The sequence below is a fragment of the Nematocida minor genome (genome assembly GCF_024244105.1).
Source record: "Nematocida minor strain JUm1510 chromosome Unknown 7698, whole genome shotgun sequence".
NCBI lineage: Eukaryota > Fungi > Microsporidia > Nematocida > Nematocida minor.
Genome location: NW_026250351.1, coordinates 1 through 15,428, shown reverse-complemented (window position 1 = coordinate 15,428; position 15,428 = coordinate 1). Strand labels below are relative to the sequence as shown.

Genomic DNA, 15,428 nt, shown 5'->3' with positions numbered 1-15,428 from the left:
CACCTACCTCTTTCTTTGTTTAGTATCTTCATTATTTCCGAAACGTTCTGCGCAGAGCTATGCATGGCCTTAAAAAATAAAAGTGCTCCACATTTATGGAACTTAAAATATTGAGAACAGTCTTCAGCACTCGCACAGCCTAAATTATTGCTGTTTATTATAGCCAATATTCTGTGTTTGTTTTTCATGGTAACAGAAACAGATGGTGTTTATTAGACCTGTGGTTTAGCCAATAGACACTTTGATCTAGCCATCATTACGCTCTCTTCACTTGTTGATCAAGCAGCCATCAATCCCCCTTTGGATATCTTCGCCCTAGATGCAAGATAAGCTTTAAGTGTCTGCTGTCATTCTGCCTATCTTTTGCAAAACATTTTTATAGCACATGGGAAATATGTAAATATTTTATTCCAAATAAATAATGAATGAAAATAGTAAAAAGAAATTGCCATCTGAGAAGAGACGCGAGAAGTTCCACGAGCTCTTCAAATCCATCCCGAAAAATGAAGGGCTGGAATACTCGTGTCCCTGCATTTTAAAGGACAATTCAAAGTACTTTCAGGGCAGGATGTACATCAGCAATGAACACATTTCATTCTTTTCGAAGAACTTCTTCGGGCGCATCACCCTCATCATAAACATCCGAAACATCATAGCCATTGAGCTGAAAACCACGATGATTCTGTCGGGATCGCTGGAGATAATCACATACGACAAAACGTACAGTTTTAAGTCTGTGTTCTACAAGGAAGAGGCATACCCTATTGCCCTGCTGCACTGGCAAAAGTTAATGGGCCTGCCCTCAAATGTAAAAAGCATATTCCAGGTGGACATTCCCAGGCCGAACGAAATGGTGGAAGAAAGAGCAATGTCTGAAGAGGAGAGAGTATTTGACATCGAGCTAAGGAAGCTCGTAAGGAGCATTGTAAACACACACAGCACAGTTAAGTTCTATCAAACGCTGACAAATGACGAAATAGAGGTAAAGACATACACGAACAGAAGGACCATCCAGTTCTCAAACGAGTTCATTGACGAGGTGTACTCAGTGAACAAAAATGCCATTCTGATAGAGTACCACTCGAGAGGCACGCTGTGCAGGATATTCATAACCGCTGAGGCAAAGGGGAAAACGAAAGTGAGAATAATAGAAAAGTACAACTACACAACACAGCACTATTTTAAATACATCGAAGGCCTTGTAGGTAGCAGCAAAAGCAGAAAACATTCGCAGATTGCCATGCTGTGCGTGTGCATCTTGGGCATCAGCTTGAAAATAGCATCGATATTCAAGTATCTATACCACGAGTATGGTAAATGAGAGATAGTAGAAAATAAGCAGATAAAGAAGTAGAGCCGCAAAAAAGGTAAATGGAGGTGTTTGGAAGCATTGCAGCAATGATAGGGCAAAAATAAAATAAAAGTTATTATGTTTTTTGAATCAAGTTATACGCTATAAGCGCAGACCTTTTAAAGTAATATTGAGAGAAACACAAATGTAAGTTTATTTGGTGTTAGCATCTAGTGTAAAGCAGAGGGCAATGAAATAAATGAGCATCTTTTCAGTTATCTCTATTGAATTCTACTTCTATTGCTTCTCCATCGTTACTTGTATGCATATCGTACTGAGGAGTGCCGTCCACTCCTACTTTATTTGTGTCTCTGATGAATTCTCGTGCTATGTTGCTGTTCTGAATTCTTATCGTCTTTAAGCCTTTGAAAAGCTTACCACACTCGATGATAGTATTTATATCTATATTTGCTTTGTTTTTTGACTTGATACACAGATTTTCGATAGATTTAGAGCTTGAATATGGGCATATCGATCTCATAAAAGTGTTCATAAATGGCTCACATGCTTCGTTTTTATGGTGTACTTCCAACCCTATGCTTTTAAGTTCTGTGTAAGAGCTAAAAGGAAACTGCAAACCGATTATATAGCCAAGAAATTTGATGTCCATCTCATTAGAGACTGTAGAACTTACAATATCTAGATGGTTCTTTTTAAAGTCCATGCTAAAGCTTATATCATATGTTATTGTGTTGGCAAAAGTATTGTCTTTAAGAAGAGGAAATATAACGTTTATAAACGTGTCTTCGTTCCTCTTGAGGCTGCTAATCCCTAGGTCGTGATAAAGATTCTTGTTCATATAGACGTATGCTGGGCTGATAGACTCCCCTATCTTTTTGTTTTCTTCGATAATCTTCTTCTCTTTTTCAGTGTATGTATTGCTTTTACTCGCCGCTTGGCTTATGTTCAAGTAAATCACATTTTTCTTAATTTGCGAAAATAAGTTTTCTTCATACTTTTCTTTGTATGCATAAAATATGTCTAGCATTATCAGCGTGTTCAGACTCCTAATCTTTTTGATGAAAGTAAAGTCAGGCACTTCTTTGAACACTATTCCATACAATTCTAATTTGCTAAGAGAAGATAGATACGTTAGCTTGGAAATTGTCTCAGCGTTGATTAGATTTACATCGCTAATGGCTAGACCGAAACTTGCACTGCTTACATCTATAGAGTGCAGAAAGTGCTCAGCCTCTTTCTCTTCAATCTCTATTATTGCAAAAGATTCTAAAGTGTTTATATTGACTCTTGCAGCTGTGCTGCCAGCTAGTTTTGTATTTTTGGTGATTCTCAGACTCTTGAGAGCTCCAAAATTCTCCATGTCCTTAAAAGTGTTCGAGTGCAAAGACACATTGCTCACTGTAATATGTTCTGCCGTTTCAAAGTACTTAAACTTCGAAAACTTGAAGTCACTGGACGGCTCAGCATTTTGTATAACAATTTTTTTTTGCACCTTCTCTTGCAGGTCTACAAAAGTCAATAAAATATTCAAAATGTCATCGCTACAGTTGGTTAACCTTGGAGGAACCAATATTCCCATGCTAGGATCCTCGTTATAGTTGCATAAATATTTGTTTGTTTTATCTGTTGGAGAGGCCATAAATTCTATTATCTTAGCTAGTGTAAAAGAATCGCCTCCAAATCTGAGAACGTCTTCTTTTAAGTGTTCTGTGACTAATTTAACAAATGAATTGTCTTTAGTAAAGAGTCCATCTGCATCAGCTCCCAGAAACTTAAAAGAACTGCCATACTGGCCTGCCATTTTGTTCAAGTTCTCACTAACTGTCTGGGTGCTCATGTATAAATTGCCCATAGCAGAGCGGGCAGCTAATCTTTCTTTTACAAGCATCGTATTATATTCATCCATGGTTTTCGACAGCTGTTTATCCTTGTTGTATTCTCTTTTCATACAAATCCCTATCCAGATCACTATGATCACGACTATGATGAAAAATCCTACTATAAATTTTCTACTCTTACGGGGCATGGCCTAATAATTACAAATTATATTTATAGCCATCAAACTGCTGTAGAGCATGAACCAATAGCTATGAATCCTCAAAATTACATATCATTTGTCAGTGTCTGTTATCACATTGGTTAATGGATAACTCATTTATATACTCTATTTATAGCATCTAGCAATTTCGACAGCTCTTTAACTTTATCAAATTGTCTCTTCGCACAAATCCCTAGACAAATTATTATGATCACGACTATAATGAAAAATCCTATTATAAATTTTCTATTCTTAAGGGGCATAGCTTAGTGGTTGCAAGCCATATTTAAGCCATCAAATTACTGCATTACATGAGCCAATGATACTGCAGTAATAAGACATGCTATTACAGCCAGCAAATCGTTCAATAAAAACAATCTTTTTGAATTGTTGAAGTTTACTGTCTACCAATTATGTGAACATCTTTTATTAACACAATACGCTATGTTCTAAAAGTTCCTTTATATTTCGGTTCTGCTGTTCAAAGTATTTTTAAACTATTTACCAGCTCTCTTTGTGTACATAAAAGCAGTGCATTTTAACTTTTATTTTAAAAAAGTAGACTTTGAAAGTATATTGAGAGAAACACAAATGCAAATTTATTTAGCGAAAACAGCTAGTGTAGAGTAGAGATGTAATGGAATGAATGAGCACTTTTTAGTTATCTCTAAGGAATTTTATATCTGTTATAATGCCATTGCTGTTTGTACATACTTCATACTTAGGCATGTCATCTACTCCTTCTTCATTTGTTTTTTTAATAATCGTCTGCGCTAGCTCAACATTGACAAACTCCATATGTGCTAACCCTTTAAACTTTTTGCCATATTCAATAATAGTGTTTATATCCACATCTATGGTGTTACTTGTCTCAATCTTTATGTTTTCAAAAAGATCAGAGTGTGGATATAGATATACTGATTCTATGAAAAAGTCCATAAAAACCTCAGATATCTTAATCTCGTGCTCAAAATGGAAGAAAATATGCTTGGTGGCCATGTAAGAGCCAAAGGGAAAAACCAAATCACTGAGGCAGGCAAAAGCCCGATAGTCTGGCCAATATGAATCTGCAACACTTACTATATGTAATCTCTTGCCGTCTGCTTCCATGCTAAACAGAACTTCATAGGAGCTTACGTTAGAGAAGTTACTGTCTTTAAGAAGAGGAAACACAATCTGTATATAAGGAGCCATGCTTACATCTGGACTAAGACTGCTAATTCCTAAGTCATCATAAATATTTTTGTTCATATAGACCCACATTGCTCTAATGGACTCTCCCACCTTCCTATTTTCGTCAATAATTCTCTTTTCCTGTTCAGAGTATGTACTATATTTTCTCTGAACTTGGCTTACATTCAAATACTCTATATTTTTTCTAATTTGTGTGAATGAACTTTCTTCGTACTTCTCCTCATACCCGTAGAATATGTCCTCCATATGTAGAGTTGTCAGACCTGTAGCTTTCTTGATGAACGTGAAGTCTGGAATTTCTTTAAAGACTATACTGCGTAAGTCTATTTGGAATAGAGAAGACAGACAGGATAGCTTGGAAATTGCTTGAGTATTGGTTAAATTTACTCTGATAATTGATAATACAAAATCATTATACTTTTTATCTACAGCATGCAAAAAGTGTTCAACTTCTTTTTCCTCCATTTCTATCATTGCTATATCTGATAATTTGGCTATGCTAACCTTTACACCCGTATCACCCACCAGCTTTGTTCCTTTAGCAATTGTCAAGCTTTTAAGTTCTTCAAAATTCTCCATGTCCTTAAACGTATTAGAGTGCAAGGTTGTGATAAATATCGTGATATAATCCACATTGCTAAAATATTTGAACCTTGAAAACTTAAAGTTAGCAGAAGGCGCAAAGTTTAGCATAACCATTTTGTTTTGTACTTTCTCCTGCAGGTCTATGAAGGTCAGCATAATGTTCAGCATACTATCACTGCAAACACTATTCAGCTCAGAAGAACTACCTATTACTACACTCAATTTGTCATCACAGCTGTATGAATAAGGTTTTCTGCTTTCCACAGGGGAAATCAGGAATTCTATTATGCTGAATAGTGTGAAAGAGTCTCTTCCAAAAGTAATAAAAATTTCGTCTAAGTGCTCGGTAACTGAGACAGCAAACGAGTTGTCCTCTGTGAACAGGCCATTTGCATCAGCTTCATTTAATTTGCATCTGTCTCCATATAGCTCTACTATCTTGTTTAATGCAGCACTGACTGTCTGGCTATTCATATTTAAGTTGCTAGCATAGTTAACTCTAGCACTGACTGTCTGGCTATTCGTATTTAACTTGCTAGTATAGTTATCATCTGCTTTTTCTATTCTGTCTGTTCTATTGCCATTAGATGGCTCTTCCACTGAAGCTCTTCTTTTATTCTTATCGAGTCTTCTTTTTTCCCAGACCCCTATGCAAATCACTACGAAAAAGGATATAATGAATATTCCTATCTTAAGTATTACATCTTCATCAAGCATATGTTTAATAAGTGCAAATTTTATTTATAGTGATTTGATAGCTATAAAACATAGAACCAATAGTATTTCTGCAGTAGAACATCCACTAAAAATGAGCCACTGGTTGTTAAAAAGAAACAGAAATATTTCTATTGGTGTGTTTACAAATTTAACCAATTGAAGAAATAAGCTGAGTGTGCAGAGCCATCTTATTCATATATTGGGCGTTTACTATAAAAAGATAAGTGAATGTCTGGCAATTTATTGAATTGCAAGCCTTTTATGCGTTTTAGTGGAATAGTTTGAGCAATTTAGCATTTATTTACACTATGGAAACTTAGCTAAATGGCACTAAGATTCAAAAAAATGGAAGTTCCAATGTAAGATAGTATAATGGGCTATATCAGCATTTTCTAAGGCTGTCTAAAAAATTCTACTTTTGTTGTAGCACTTCTAGAATCTGTGCGTATCTCGTATTCAGGGTTATTGTTCACCCCCACTTTATTTTCGTCTTTAATAGGCGTATCTGTTAGAGTGGCGACACTAAGTTTTATAATCTTTAAGTTTTTAAAGTGTCTACCACACTCAATGATAGTATTCGTATCTATGTCTGTTTTGCTTCTTGTATTAATATACAAGTGTCTAATGGACTTACTTTTCTCATATAAAAACAGCGACTTTATAAGAGTGTTCATAAACGACTCTGGTAGTGTGATTTTATGATAAAATGATAACGCTATATGCTTAATATCTGTTGAGGAGACAAAAGGAAGCTCCAAGTTGCTATTAATATTTTGGAAAATAGCATCAGACTTATCAGAACCTGAGTGCAGAGAGATTGACAATATACTGCCTTCCAAAGAAAAACTCATTTCGTGTGAATCTATATTGCAATAGGAAGAGCTGCTGGTTTTGAGAATGGGAAATGTAATATATATCCAACTACGTTTACCCACATTGACTTGACTAAGCCCCAGATCTTGATAAATATTCCTGTTTACATGAATGACTTCTGGCGCGATTTCCCTGCCTACTGTCTTGTTTTCATCAATAATCTTCTTTTCTTTCTCGGAGTATGTATTGTATTTTCTCTGAACTTGGCTCACATTCAAATACTCTATATTCTTTTTAATTTGTGGAAGCAAGCTTTCTTCGTACTTCTCGTCATACCCGTAGAACACATCGTCCATATGTAGAGTTTCCAGATTCTTACTTTTCTTGATGAAAGTGAAGTCTGGCATTTCTTTAAACAGTATCCTTTCTAGTTTTAAAGACTTTAGAGAAGATATGTTGAAAAAGCCCTGTGTATTAGGTAAATCTGCATTTTCAACCGATAGTTCTAAATTCTCTGCTTTTGTAAAACACAAAAAGTGGCTAGCATCTTCTCCTTTTAGATTATTTATGCTTAAATACTTCAGGTTTTCCAAGTTTACTTTTACACTTGGATCGCCAACTAGCTCTGTTCCTTCATAAAACCCTAAGCGCGTAATTGTCTTAAGATTCTCCATGTCCTTGCAGGTGTTCGAGTGCAAAGACGCATTAAAAAATGCAAAACCTTTCACAGTGCTAAAATACTTGAACTTTGAAAACTTGAAGCCAGCAGATGGTGCTACACCTGTTACAATAATGTCATTTTGCACCTTCTCTTGCAGGTCCACAAAAGTCAATAAAATATTCAAAATGTCATCACTGTTGTTTTTTAGCTCTGAAGGAACAGAAATATGCGCGCTGCGGTCAAACAAAGTATCGTTTCCGCAAGAATAAAGTTTTCTATTCTCTGCTGGAGTAATTAGAAAGATTATTATTTCGTCTAGTGTAAAGTTAGGATAAGAGCCAAAATAAGAGCCAAAACTAAGAGCACGATAGCTTAAAGACTTGGTGACCAGCTTAACAAACGAATTGCTTCTCTCAATTTTCTCACTTGGATTGACTCCGGATAGACTACAAGTACTGCTGTGCAGCTGTGCAATTTTGCACAACTTTTCTTTAATCAGCTGTTCCTTTTCATTTAAAACATCTTCAGCTTTCTTATTTTCATTTAAAATGTTTTCAGTATGTCTATTGTCATTTAGAACGTTTTCAGTAGGAACAACAGTTTCTTTCTCTTTCTTAACCACATTAATGTCTTTAAATGGATATTCTGTTAAGCCGCTGTCTTCAGACTTATTGTATTCTTTTCTAATCCAATTCACTATGTATACTGCTGCAATTATGATTACAGCATAAACTGCTATCTTTACTATACTTTTCATATGGGGCATGGCCTAATGATTGCAAGTCATATTTAAGCCATCAAATCGTTGTAGAGCATGAACCAATGATACTGCAGAAATAAAGCGTCCTATTACAGCCAGTAAATCGTTCAATAAAAACAATCCTCTTTAAAAATTGAAGCTTGTTGACTATTGGTTGCATAAACATCTTTTATTAACACAATATGCTATGTTCTAAAAGTTCCTTTGTTTCTTATTCTACTATTCAAAATATTTTTTAAATTATGTGTCAATTCTCTTTCTGTATACAAAATAATAAGAGTTTTTTTTATTTTGAAAATAGACTTTGTAAAGTATACTAAGAGATCCATAAATGCAAATTTATTTAGTGACAACATCGAGTATAAAGTAGCGATGTAAGGGAGTAAATGTGTATTTTCTAAGAATTTCTAATAAAGTCTACTTCTGCTGCAGTATCACCATTGGCTGTGTATACTTCGTACTCTGGTGTATTATCTACGCCTATTTGATTTTTATCTAAAATAGACACCTGTGTTATTCTACCGTTGTGAAATGTTACTTGTTTTAAATTTTTAAAGTGTTTACCACATTCAATGATAGTGTTTATGTCTACAGATGCGCTCTTTGTAGATGAAATGCTTAATTTTTCAATAGAGCTAGAGCTAGAATACAAATACGTTGATTTCATGAGACTGTCTATAAATAGCTCAGATATTTTAACCTCATGGTTGATCTGGAAGAGTACACGCTGAATTGTCTTGCAAGAACTAAAAGGAAGCACCAAGTTGTCAACATAGATAAGAAATTGTTTGTCTGGCTTACTAGAGCTTGCTGTACTCAAAACACCTATATAATTCTGTTCTAAGTCTAAACAAAAGCCTATAAAGTATGAATCAGTATTGGAAAAGTCATCGCCTATCTCAAGAGGAAACATAACATGTATATCGATATTTATGTCTGTTTTAACATTACTAACTCCCAAATCACAATAAACGTTCTTAGTTACATTAATAGTGTTAATAGAAATCTCTTCTCCCACCCTCTTATTCTCGTCGATAATTTTCTTTTCTTGTTCAGTATATGTACTATATTTTTTCTGAACTTGGCTTAGATTTAAGTAATTTACATTCTTTCTAATTTGTGCGAATGAGCTTTCTTCGTACTTCTCGTCATACCCATAGAATATGTTCTCCATATTTAGAGTTTCCAGATTCGTAGCTTTCTTGATGAAGGTAAAGTCTGGAATTTCTTTAAACACTATACCGCGTAAGTCTATTCGGACTAGAGAAGATAGACAGGATAGCTTAGAAATTGCTTGAGCATTGGTTAAATTTACATCGAAAATTGACAAATCAAGCTTTTCATAGCTTCTATCTGTAGAGCGCAAAAAGTATCCAACTTCTTCTTCCTCCAATTCTATTATTGTTAGAGATTTTAAAGTAGCTATGCTAACTTTTACACTTCTATCACCAACTAATTTTACTTTTTTAACAACTGACAAATTCATAAGTGCTTTAAAACTCTCCATGTTCTTAAACGTATTAGAGTGCAAAGTCACATTGTTTAGTGTGAATTGTTCCACAGTGCTAAAATATTTGAACTTTGAAAACTTAAAATCAGCAGATGGTTCGGCATCTTGTATAATAAATGCTTTTTGCACTGCCCCTTGCAGGTCTATAAAAGTTAATAAAATGCTTAAAATATCATCAGTATAGATGGCTAAACTTGGAGGAATGCGTATTGCTGCACTAGAATTAAAATCAAGACCGCATAAATATGGATTTCTGCTCTCTTCTGGAGAAGTCATAAATTCTATTATCTCAGACAGTGTAAAAGATTCTCTTGCAAATCTAAGAACATCTTCTTTTAAGTGCTCGATAAGTACTTTAACAAACAAATCATTCACATTGAACATTCCATTTGAATCAGCTGCTGATAATCTGCAAGTGTCGCTATATAGCTCTACTATTTTGTTTAAGCTGTCAGAGACTTTCTCTTCTGTTATATTTAAATCTCCAGTGTACTCACTAGCTACTTCAAGATCAATATATGGCTCTTCTGTTGAAATTCTACCCATAAATGCTTGATACTCTGCTTTTATCCAAATTATTACTCCAGCTATTGGAAGTAAAATTATTAGACCGACTATGTATTTAATTTTCCTTTTCAGATTAAAAGACGACATATGTCTAATGATTGCAAACCATATTTATAGCCATCAAATCGTTGTAGAGCATAGACCAATGATAGTGCAGAAATAAAAGATCCACTAAAAATGTGCCCCTAAGAATTGAACAGAAAAATAAATATTTTTATTGGTAATTCTACTGTGGCTGTGGCCAATTGATGTAAGTGCAGAGGAATAGAGAGAAGTCTGTGCAAAAACACCGATATATTAAAATATGTGACACCATAAGACAAAAGATAAACTGTCCATTTTTATTCTACATTACATCTTATGTTTAATGCTCTAAACAGCTACTCAAGCGTTGTGTACTGCTCAGTGTATCCTGATGTCAGCGACACTTCATCTGTGCAGTAGTAGATTGCTGTCTTGTTGAAGCTGTTGCATTCCTCCAGCGGACATGTTATTTTTATTTTTTCATTGTGCGATGCCTCTACTATTTCTTGATTCTGATTAGTAATATCGCCATCTTCTTCTGGCTTTGCGCTAAACATGCCTTTTATAGAACTAGGGATACTGTTTATCACTTTTTCTGATACTTTTTTAAGGATTGATATGCCCAGTCCCGAGACTAAAGATGTTGCAGAGTCAATATTTGCTATTTTCTTGGTGCAGGAGATGCAGAAGTAGTGCCCGCAAGAGAGAACGCAGAAGGAGTGCGCATTTACTCTTTGCTTGTAGAGAACTACATTGGTTTTTACAAATATTTCTTCATTTTTCTCATCGCACTTCAGCTCAGCGTTGCATTTGGGGGCCTGGCACTTCTTGTTCTCTTTCATAAAGTTTTCCAGATCGAAGTTTGGGTCTGTAAATTCATCTTCTTTGTAGGTGTTGAAGGCTTCAGCCCCATCATTCTTTTTGTTTGGGAAGGCGGGAAGAGGAAGCATCCTTACCTTGTAGTTGTTCTGGTTTTCCTCTTGTTTCTTGCACGCAAGCTTTATCCACACTTCATAGTATCTCGTGTCCACAAGATAAAGTATCGCGTTCTGATTTTTCAGTTTGCTCCATTTCAAAGGGTCCTCTGCATCTTCTCTGGCAAGCGCAATGGTGTTTATGTTGTTTCCTTTTTTGTAGTATCCGTTTTCTTTGCTCCTTCCTTCGAATAGAATATCTTTAACCAAATTATCGAAGGAGAAGAAAGACAAGTTAGGAATTCTTTTGAGGAACTTAGTTTCTATGCTTTTTTGCAGCACCTCAGGAAGCGGGAACTTAAACGTAAGTATCTTTATGTTTTGGTACTTGTTCGTCACGGCATACACTATCTTCTCTATTTCGCTTTTTACAATGTTTTTTTCTGTGTGCACTTCTACGCCCAGATTGACCGTAGACAGAGACTTTGGAATAACCAGAGAAATCTTTCTGATGTAATTTCTTTCCATTATTTCTGCGTATATTATTATCTTCATTCTCTTTGCGTTGATTACTATGTCTTTCTGTAGAGAGTTGAGCGCTTCGCTTGTTATTCTCATGCATATAGTACTTGGGTCTATTATCCCCTTTGCGTAGGCAGTTATGCACTTTTTTTCTTTTACGAAGAAGCTGTCGTGCTGTCCTATTTGCACAAATAAATGGTAGTCGATGTTTATGTACTCTATGCGGCGGAGTTCGTACGAAAAAAAGTCTGTTGAAACTACTATATCCTTGTTTATCCCTATCAGGTCCAAGGACTTAAGACTAGGAAAGGAGGAAACGAAATCTGTCTCTAAATGAAGCAGTTTTGGCTCGTTGAATATGGAGAGCTTTTCAAGCAGTGCGAGTTTGCCGCCAGCGGGATAGGCTTTTAGGAAATTTAAACTTCCAGCTAGATTGTTGTTTGAAATGATTAATTTTCTGACACTATAGCACAAGCTAATAATTGAAAGAACAGTAGCACAATTCTCGTCTTCAATTTTCAGAGTCATATTAGAGAGCGGACATTCTAAAATGCTACTGACATTCATATCTCTATACATTTCAGACACTTCGCTTTTTCCAATGAAAATCTCTTTCAGCCCGCAATTAGTTATTGCAAGAGAAGTAAGAAGCTTAAAACTCTGCATTGTTTTTACGAAAACTTTTCTTGCTTCGGCTATGTCCGAAATATCCCATAGAATTTTGCAGTTACTGAAATGGAGAGACGTAATTGAACCTATATCAGAAAGTGCCTTGAGATGTTTTCTGTCTATTTCCACTGATTCCAGAGTTATTGTTTTGATTTTCATGTTAAGAATTTTTATAAGAATTAGCTCAAATTGGTAGTTAATCGACTTTTCACTTCCTGCAATTTCTTGCTCATCTTCTATGCAAATTGTAACACTTTGCAGAGACTGCATATTGCAAAATATATTTATGTCCAAATCGTTTTTGAAAAGCTCCAAGTTTATCTGTAGGTGAGAAACATTCTTTAGCAGCTCTCCCCATCTACTTTCAGGATGATCGTTCATAATCTTTTTAAGTTCGCTATTTTTATCCTGCAGTGCCGTGAGAAAGTCTCTAAGCACAGAAGGCTTTTCTGTAGTTGGTGGATTGGAGGTGTTTACAGCATGCTCTCCGGCGCCAGCGCTCTCTGTATTTGTTGCTTCTTGCAGAACAGGATATACCCTACTAATGGTTTCTTCTTTGTTTTTCTCTAAATCATTTGAACAGTCAACTAACACTATGAAAATCATTGCTAGAAATGATGCGATTATTCTTGTTTTCATAACGTACTTTTAAAATCAGGCTATAAAAGCATGCGAAAAAACTAACCAATAAAAATGAAAAATAGTGCACCAATGGATGAAAACATTTTAGACCTTGAACATAATTGTTGTAAATTCAATCTACAATTCATATATCAAATTTACAGCATCTCGGAAATTAATATATAATTCATATACTAAATCTACAGCAATAAAAAAAACAAGCATGAATATATTTATCTTTCAGATAGCATGGATATGAATGCAACACATTCAGAAACCAGAAACGAAAAGGATATCCAGACGGCAAATATACTGACCCAAGTCACTAAGACGTATAGAAAACATCCAACGAACAGCATCTGCAGACCTGCAACCAATAAATCACCACATTATCTTCAGACCAGTTCATTCATTGGCCTTTACATCAGATGTGATGTAGTTCCTTCATGGAATCTCTACAGTAATATAGTGCAATAATGGCGATAGAGTGCATCTTAGCTATTTCATCTACTATGCTCTTATTAAATGCTGCTTTTTATATTACTCGCTGGACACCTTTGCTCTTTTATTTGGGTCTGATCTTTCTTCATTGTGTTCTTTTATGGTTTCCTGCTCTTTTTCTCTCTTTTTCCATTTATTTCGGATTATTTCTATTTTTCCCTCCAGCTCCTTGTATGTTAAGTTTTCTCGAATTGACTCTAGCACACTCACTGCTGTTTTATATCCATTTGGCGTCTTTTTGTCTTCTCTGATGCGCAGAAGACACCATCTTCCCTTTTCCAGCGCGTAGTCATTTACATTGATGGTGTACTCTTTCCTTTTGTACGAGAACTCTCCTATCTTGTTGTCTAGGTCGTCAAAGTTCTCTATTTTTCCGTAGTGGTCTACCTGCTCTGCTCCCTTTCTTGCATTTGCATTCTCTTCTATGTCTTTGAGCAGAGGATCTATCCAGTACCAGTCGAAAAAAACCTCTCTTCCACTCTCCAGCACCAGAAGGCTGTAGAGACCGTCGGCTAGCGGCGATTTCTTTATTCTAAAGTCCGCTGAGTTCAGGTGCGGCGGTTTCCATTTAAAGTATGCGGGGCATGTCCCTGGCCTGTACGCATAGTTTACGCATGTAAATATGAGCCCGTCGTTCTCGTGCTCTAGTGTGGGAATTATTTGTCTGTACACCTCTCCTAGCCCGTAGCTCTTGTGCATACTTTTTATTTTTACGTCAAAATCTTTTATCTCTGCTTTTTTAGATAGAGACTTGCTCCACTTTTCCAGCTGGTAGACGTATCAGTTGGCCATTGTCAGTCTTTCCACAAGTGTCTTCTGGCAGATGGAAACACTCTGGCACATTAGCATGTCAAAGACCATGAAGATGTATCTGCCTGTGTTGTCTTTTATGATCTCACCGTCCATCAAAAATGATCCGTTTGGCAGAAACGGCTTTTCCACATGGACAAAGGTGCAGTTTCTGTCGATAAAAAAAGAGTACGCTTTGTTTTTGATTTGCTTAACGTAAAGAAGAGCCCGCAGGCCGTCGCTCTTTTCGCACACATAGTAGTCTTTCTGTTTTAGCTCAACCAGCGACTCTCGCGACATAGTCACAGGCTGCGCGCCTGGGAAGAAGTTGTATCCGTTAAAGCCGCAAATTGAATCTATCTCCGCAAGCAGCTTCTTGCTGTCTTTTGTATTTATAACCCGTCCTAACTCCAACTTACTCAGCTCCATGCAAATATTAAAACTTTTTATTCTCATTCATATAGTCTACAGCTTGCGAATAGTTTATATTACTAGAGTGCTAGAAATAAGAGACAGTTACAAACAAAATGAAAAGAAGAAGCGCTAAGCAGCACCCAAGATAACTTAAAACTAAACTAGAGTTAATCTAGAGTAAATTCGTAGATATGCCTCATTTAACCTATAACTCTTTTTAATTTACTACCTATAATGGTGATCAGTAATTGCGCTGACTATGTTCTGTTTAGTTTGCATTGGCAATGCAGCATGGCTCTAACAGCATTTTTGTTTTCTATTGGTTGGCGCGCTGTCCCTATCAAATACTCTACTCCTAAATATGACCAATAGAATCTCCCGGGTTATATGTCTAATACCGCAGGAGAATTTTCATGGGAGCACTCCTAAGCAAGCCACAAGATAGGATAAGAATAGCCACTAAAAAAGTGAAGGAAACGGAGAGCGATGTGTACACACGAAAGACAATGCTGTATCTATACCTGTGCAAGGACAACATTATCGAAATAGACAGAAACATACAGCTGCTAAACAATTTGAGAGTTCTGCAAATCTGCTGCAATAAAATCACCGCTCTCCCCAGGGAAATAGGAAGACTCAAGAACTTGAGCATTCTTTTTCTGTCGAGAAACTGTCTGCTGGAAATACCTGATGAAATATCATCCCTAGACAACCTGAACGACATGAATCTGTCCGATAACAACCTGTCCGCCCTTCCTGAATCTCTGCAGCATCTGAAGAGCTTGAAAATACTGGACATCTCTGGGAACCCGTTCAC

The 15,428-nt window shown here is 36.0% G+C and overlaps 9 protein-coding genes across 9 annotated transcripts; 2 read left to right on the top strand and 7 right to left on the bottom strand.

Annotated features, from left to right (window-relative positions):
* Nucleotides 1–421: 421 nt before the first annotated feature.
* Nucleotides 422–1,321, top strand: NEMIN01_2329 (uncharacterized protein; the record flags this gene model as incomplete). Its single annotated transcript, XM_051478271.1, has 1 exon — nucleotides 422–1,321. One exon carries the CDS (start codon nucleotides 422–424, stop codon nucleotides 1,319–1,321), a length of 900 nt encoding a protein of 299 aa, XP_051334231.1.
* Nucleotides 1,322–1,562: 241 nt separating this feature from the next.
* Nucleotides 1,563–3,338, bottom strand: NEMIN01_2328 (uncharacterized protein; the record flags this gene model as incomplete). Its single annotated transcript, XM_051478270.1, has 1 exon — nucleotides 1,563–3,338. The coding sequence occupies one exon, from the start codon at nucleotides 3,336–3,338 to the stop codon at nucleotides 1,563–1,565; it is 1,776 nt and encodes a 591-aa protein (XP_051334230.1).
* A 669-nt stretch (nucleotides 3,339–4,007) lies between these two features.
* NEMIN01_2327 (uncharacterized protein) lies at nucleotides 4,008–5,846 on the bottom strand (the record flags this gene model as incomplete). The annotated part of the gene is made up of 1 exon (XM_051478269.1): nucleotides 4,008–5,846. The coding sequence occupies one exon, from the start codon at nucleotides 5,844–5,846 to the stop codon at nucleotides 4,008–4,010; it is 1,839 nt and encodes a 612-aa protein (XP_051334229.1).
* Nucleotides 5,847–6,238: 392 nt separating this feature from the next.
* Nucleotides 6,239–8,086, bottom strand: NEMIN01_2326 (uncharacterized protein; the record flags this gene model as incomplete). The annotated part of the gene is made up of 1 exon (XM_051478268.1): nucleotides 6,239–8,086. One exon carries the CDS (start codon nucleotides 8,084–8,086, stop codon nucleotides 6,239–6,241), a length of 1,848 nt encoding a protein of 615 aa, XP_051334228.1.
* Nucleotides 8,087–8,477: 391 nt separating this feature from the next.
* On the bottom strand, nucleotides 8,478–10,244 carry NEMIN01_2325 (uncharacterized protein; the record flags this gene model as incomplete). Its single annotated transcript, XM_051478267.1, has 1 exon — nucleotides 8,478–10,244. The coding sequence occupies one exon, from the start codon at nucleotides 10,242–10,244 to the stop codon at nucleotides 8,478–8,480; it is 1,767 nt and encodes a 588-aa protein (XP_051334227.1).
* A 293-nt stretch (nucleotides 10,245–10,537) lies between these two features.
* On the bottom strand, nucleotides 10,538–12,925 carry NEMIN01_2324 (uncharacterized protein; the record flags this gene model as incomplete). The annotated part of the gene is made up of 1 exon (XM_051478266.1): nucleotides 10,538–12,925. One exon carries the CDS (start codon nucleotides 12,923–12,925, stop codon nucleotides 10,538–10,540), a length of 2,388 nt encoding a protein of 795 aa, XP_051334226.1.
* A 522-nt stretch (nucleotides 12,926–13,447) lies between these two features.
* NEMIN01_2323 (mRNA guanylyltransferase) lies at nucleotides 13,448–14,107 on the bottom strand (the record flags this gene model as incomplete). The annotated part of the gene is made up of 1 exon (XM_051478265.1): nucleotides 13,448–14,107. One exon carries the CDS (start codon nucleotides 14,105–14,107, stop codon nucleotides 13,448–13,450), a length of 660 nt encoding a protein of 219 aa, XP_051334225.1.
* An 81-nt stretch (nucleotides 14,108–14,188) lies between these two features.
* Nucleotides 14,189–14,626, bottom strand: NEMIN01_2322 (uncharacterized protein; the record flags this gene model as incomplete). The annotated part of the gene is made up of 1 exon (XM_051478264.1): nucleotides 14,189–14,626. The coding sequence occupies one exon, from the start codon at nucleotides 14,624–14,626 to the stop codon at nucleotides 14,189–14,191; it is 438 nt and encodes a 145-aa protein (XP_051334224.1).
* A 398-nt stretch (nucleotides 14,627–15,024) lies between these two features.
* Nucleotides 15,025–15,426, top strand: NEMIN01_2321 (uncharacterized protein; the record flags this gene model as incomplete). Its single annotated transcript, XM_051478263.1, has 1 exon — nucleotides 15,025–15,426. A coding segment is annotated over one exon (402 nt), but the record flags the coding sequence as incomplete, so codon positions are not given.
* Between the last annotated feature and the right edge of the window lie 2 nt (nucleotides 15,427–15,428).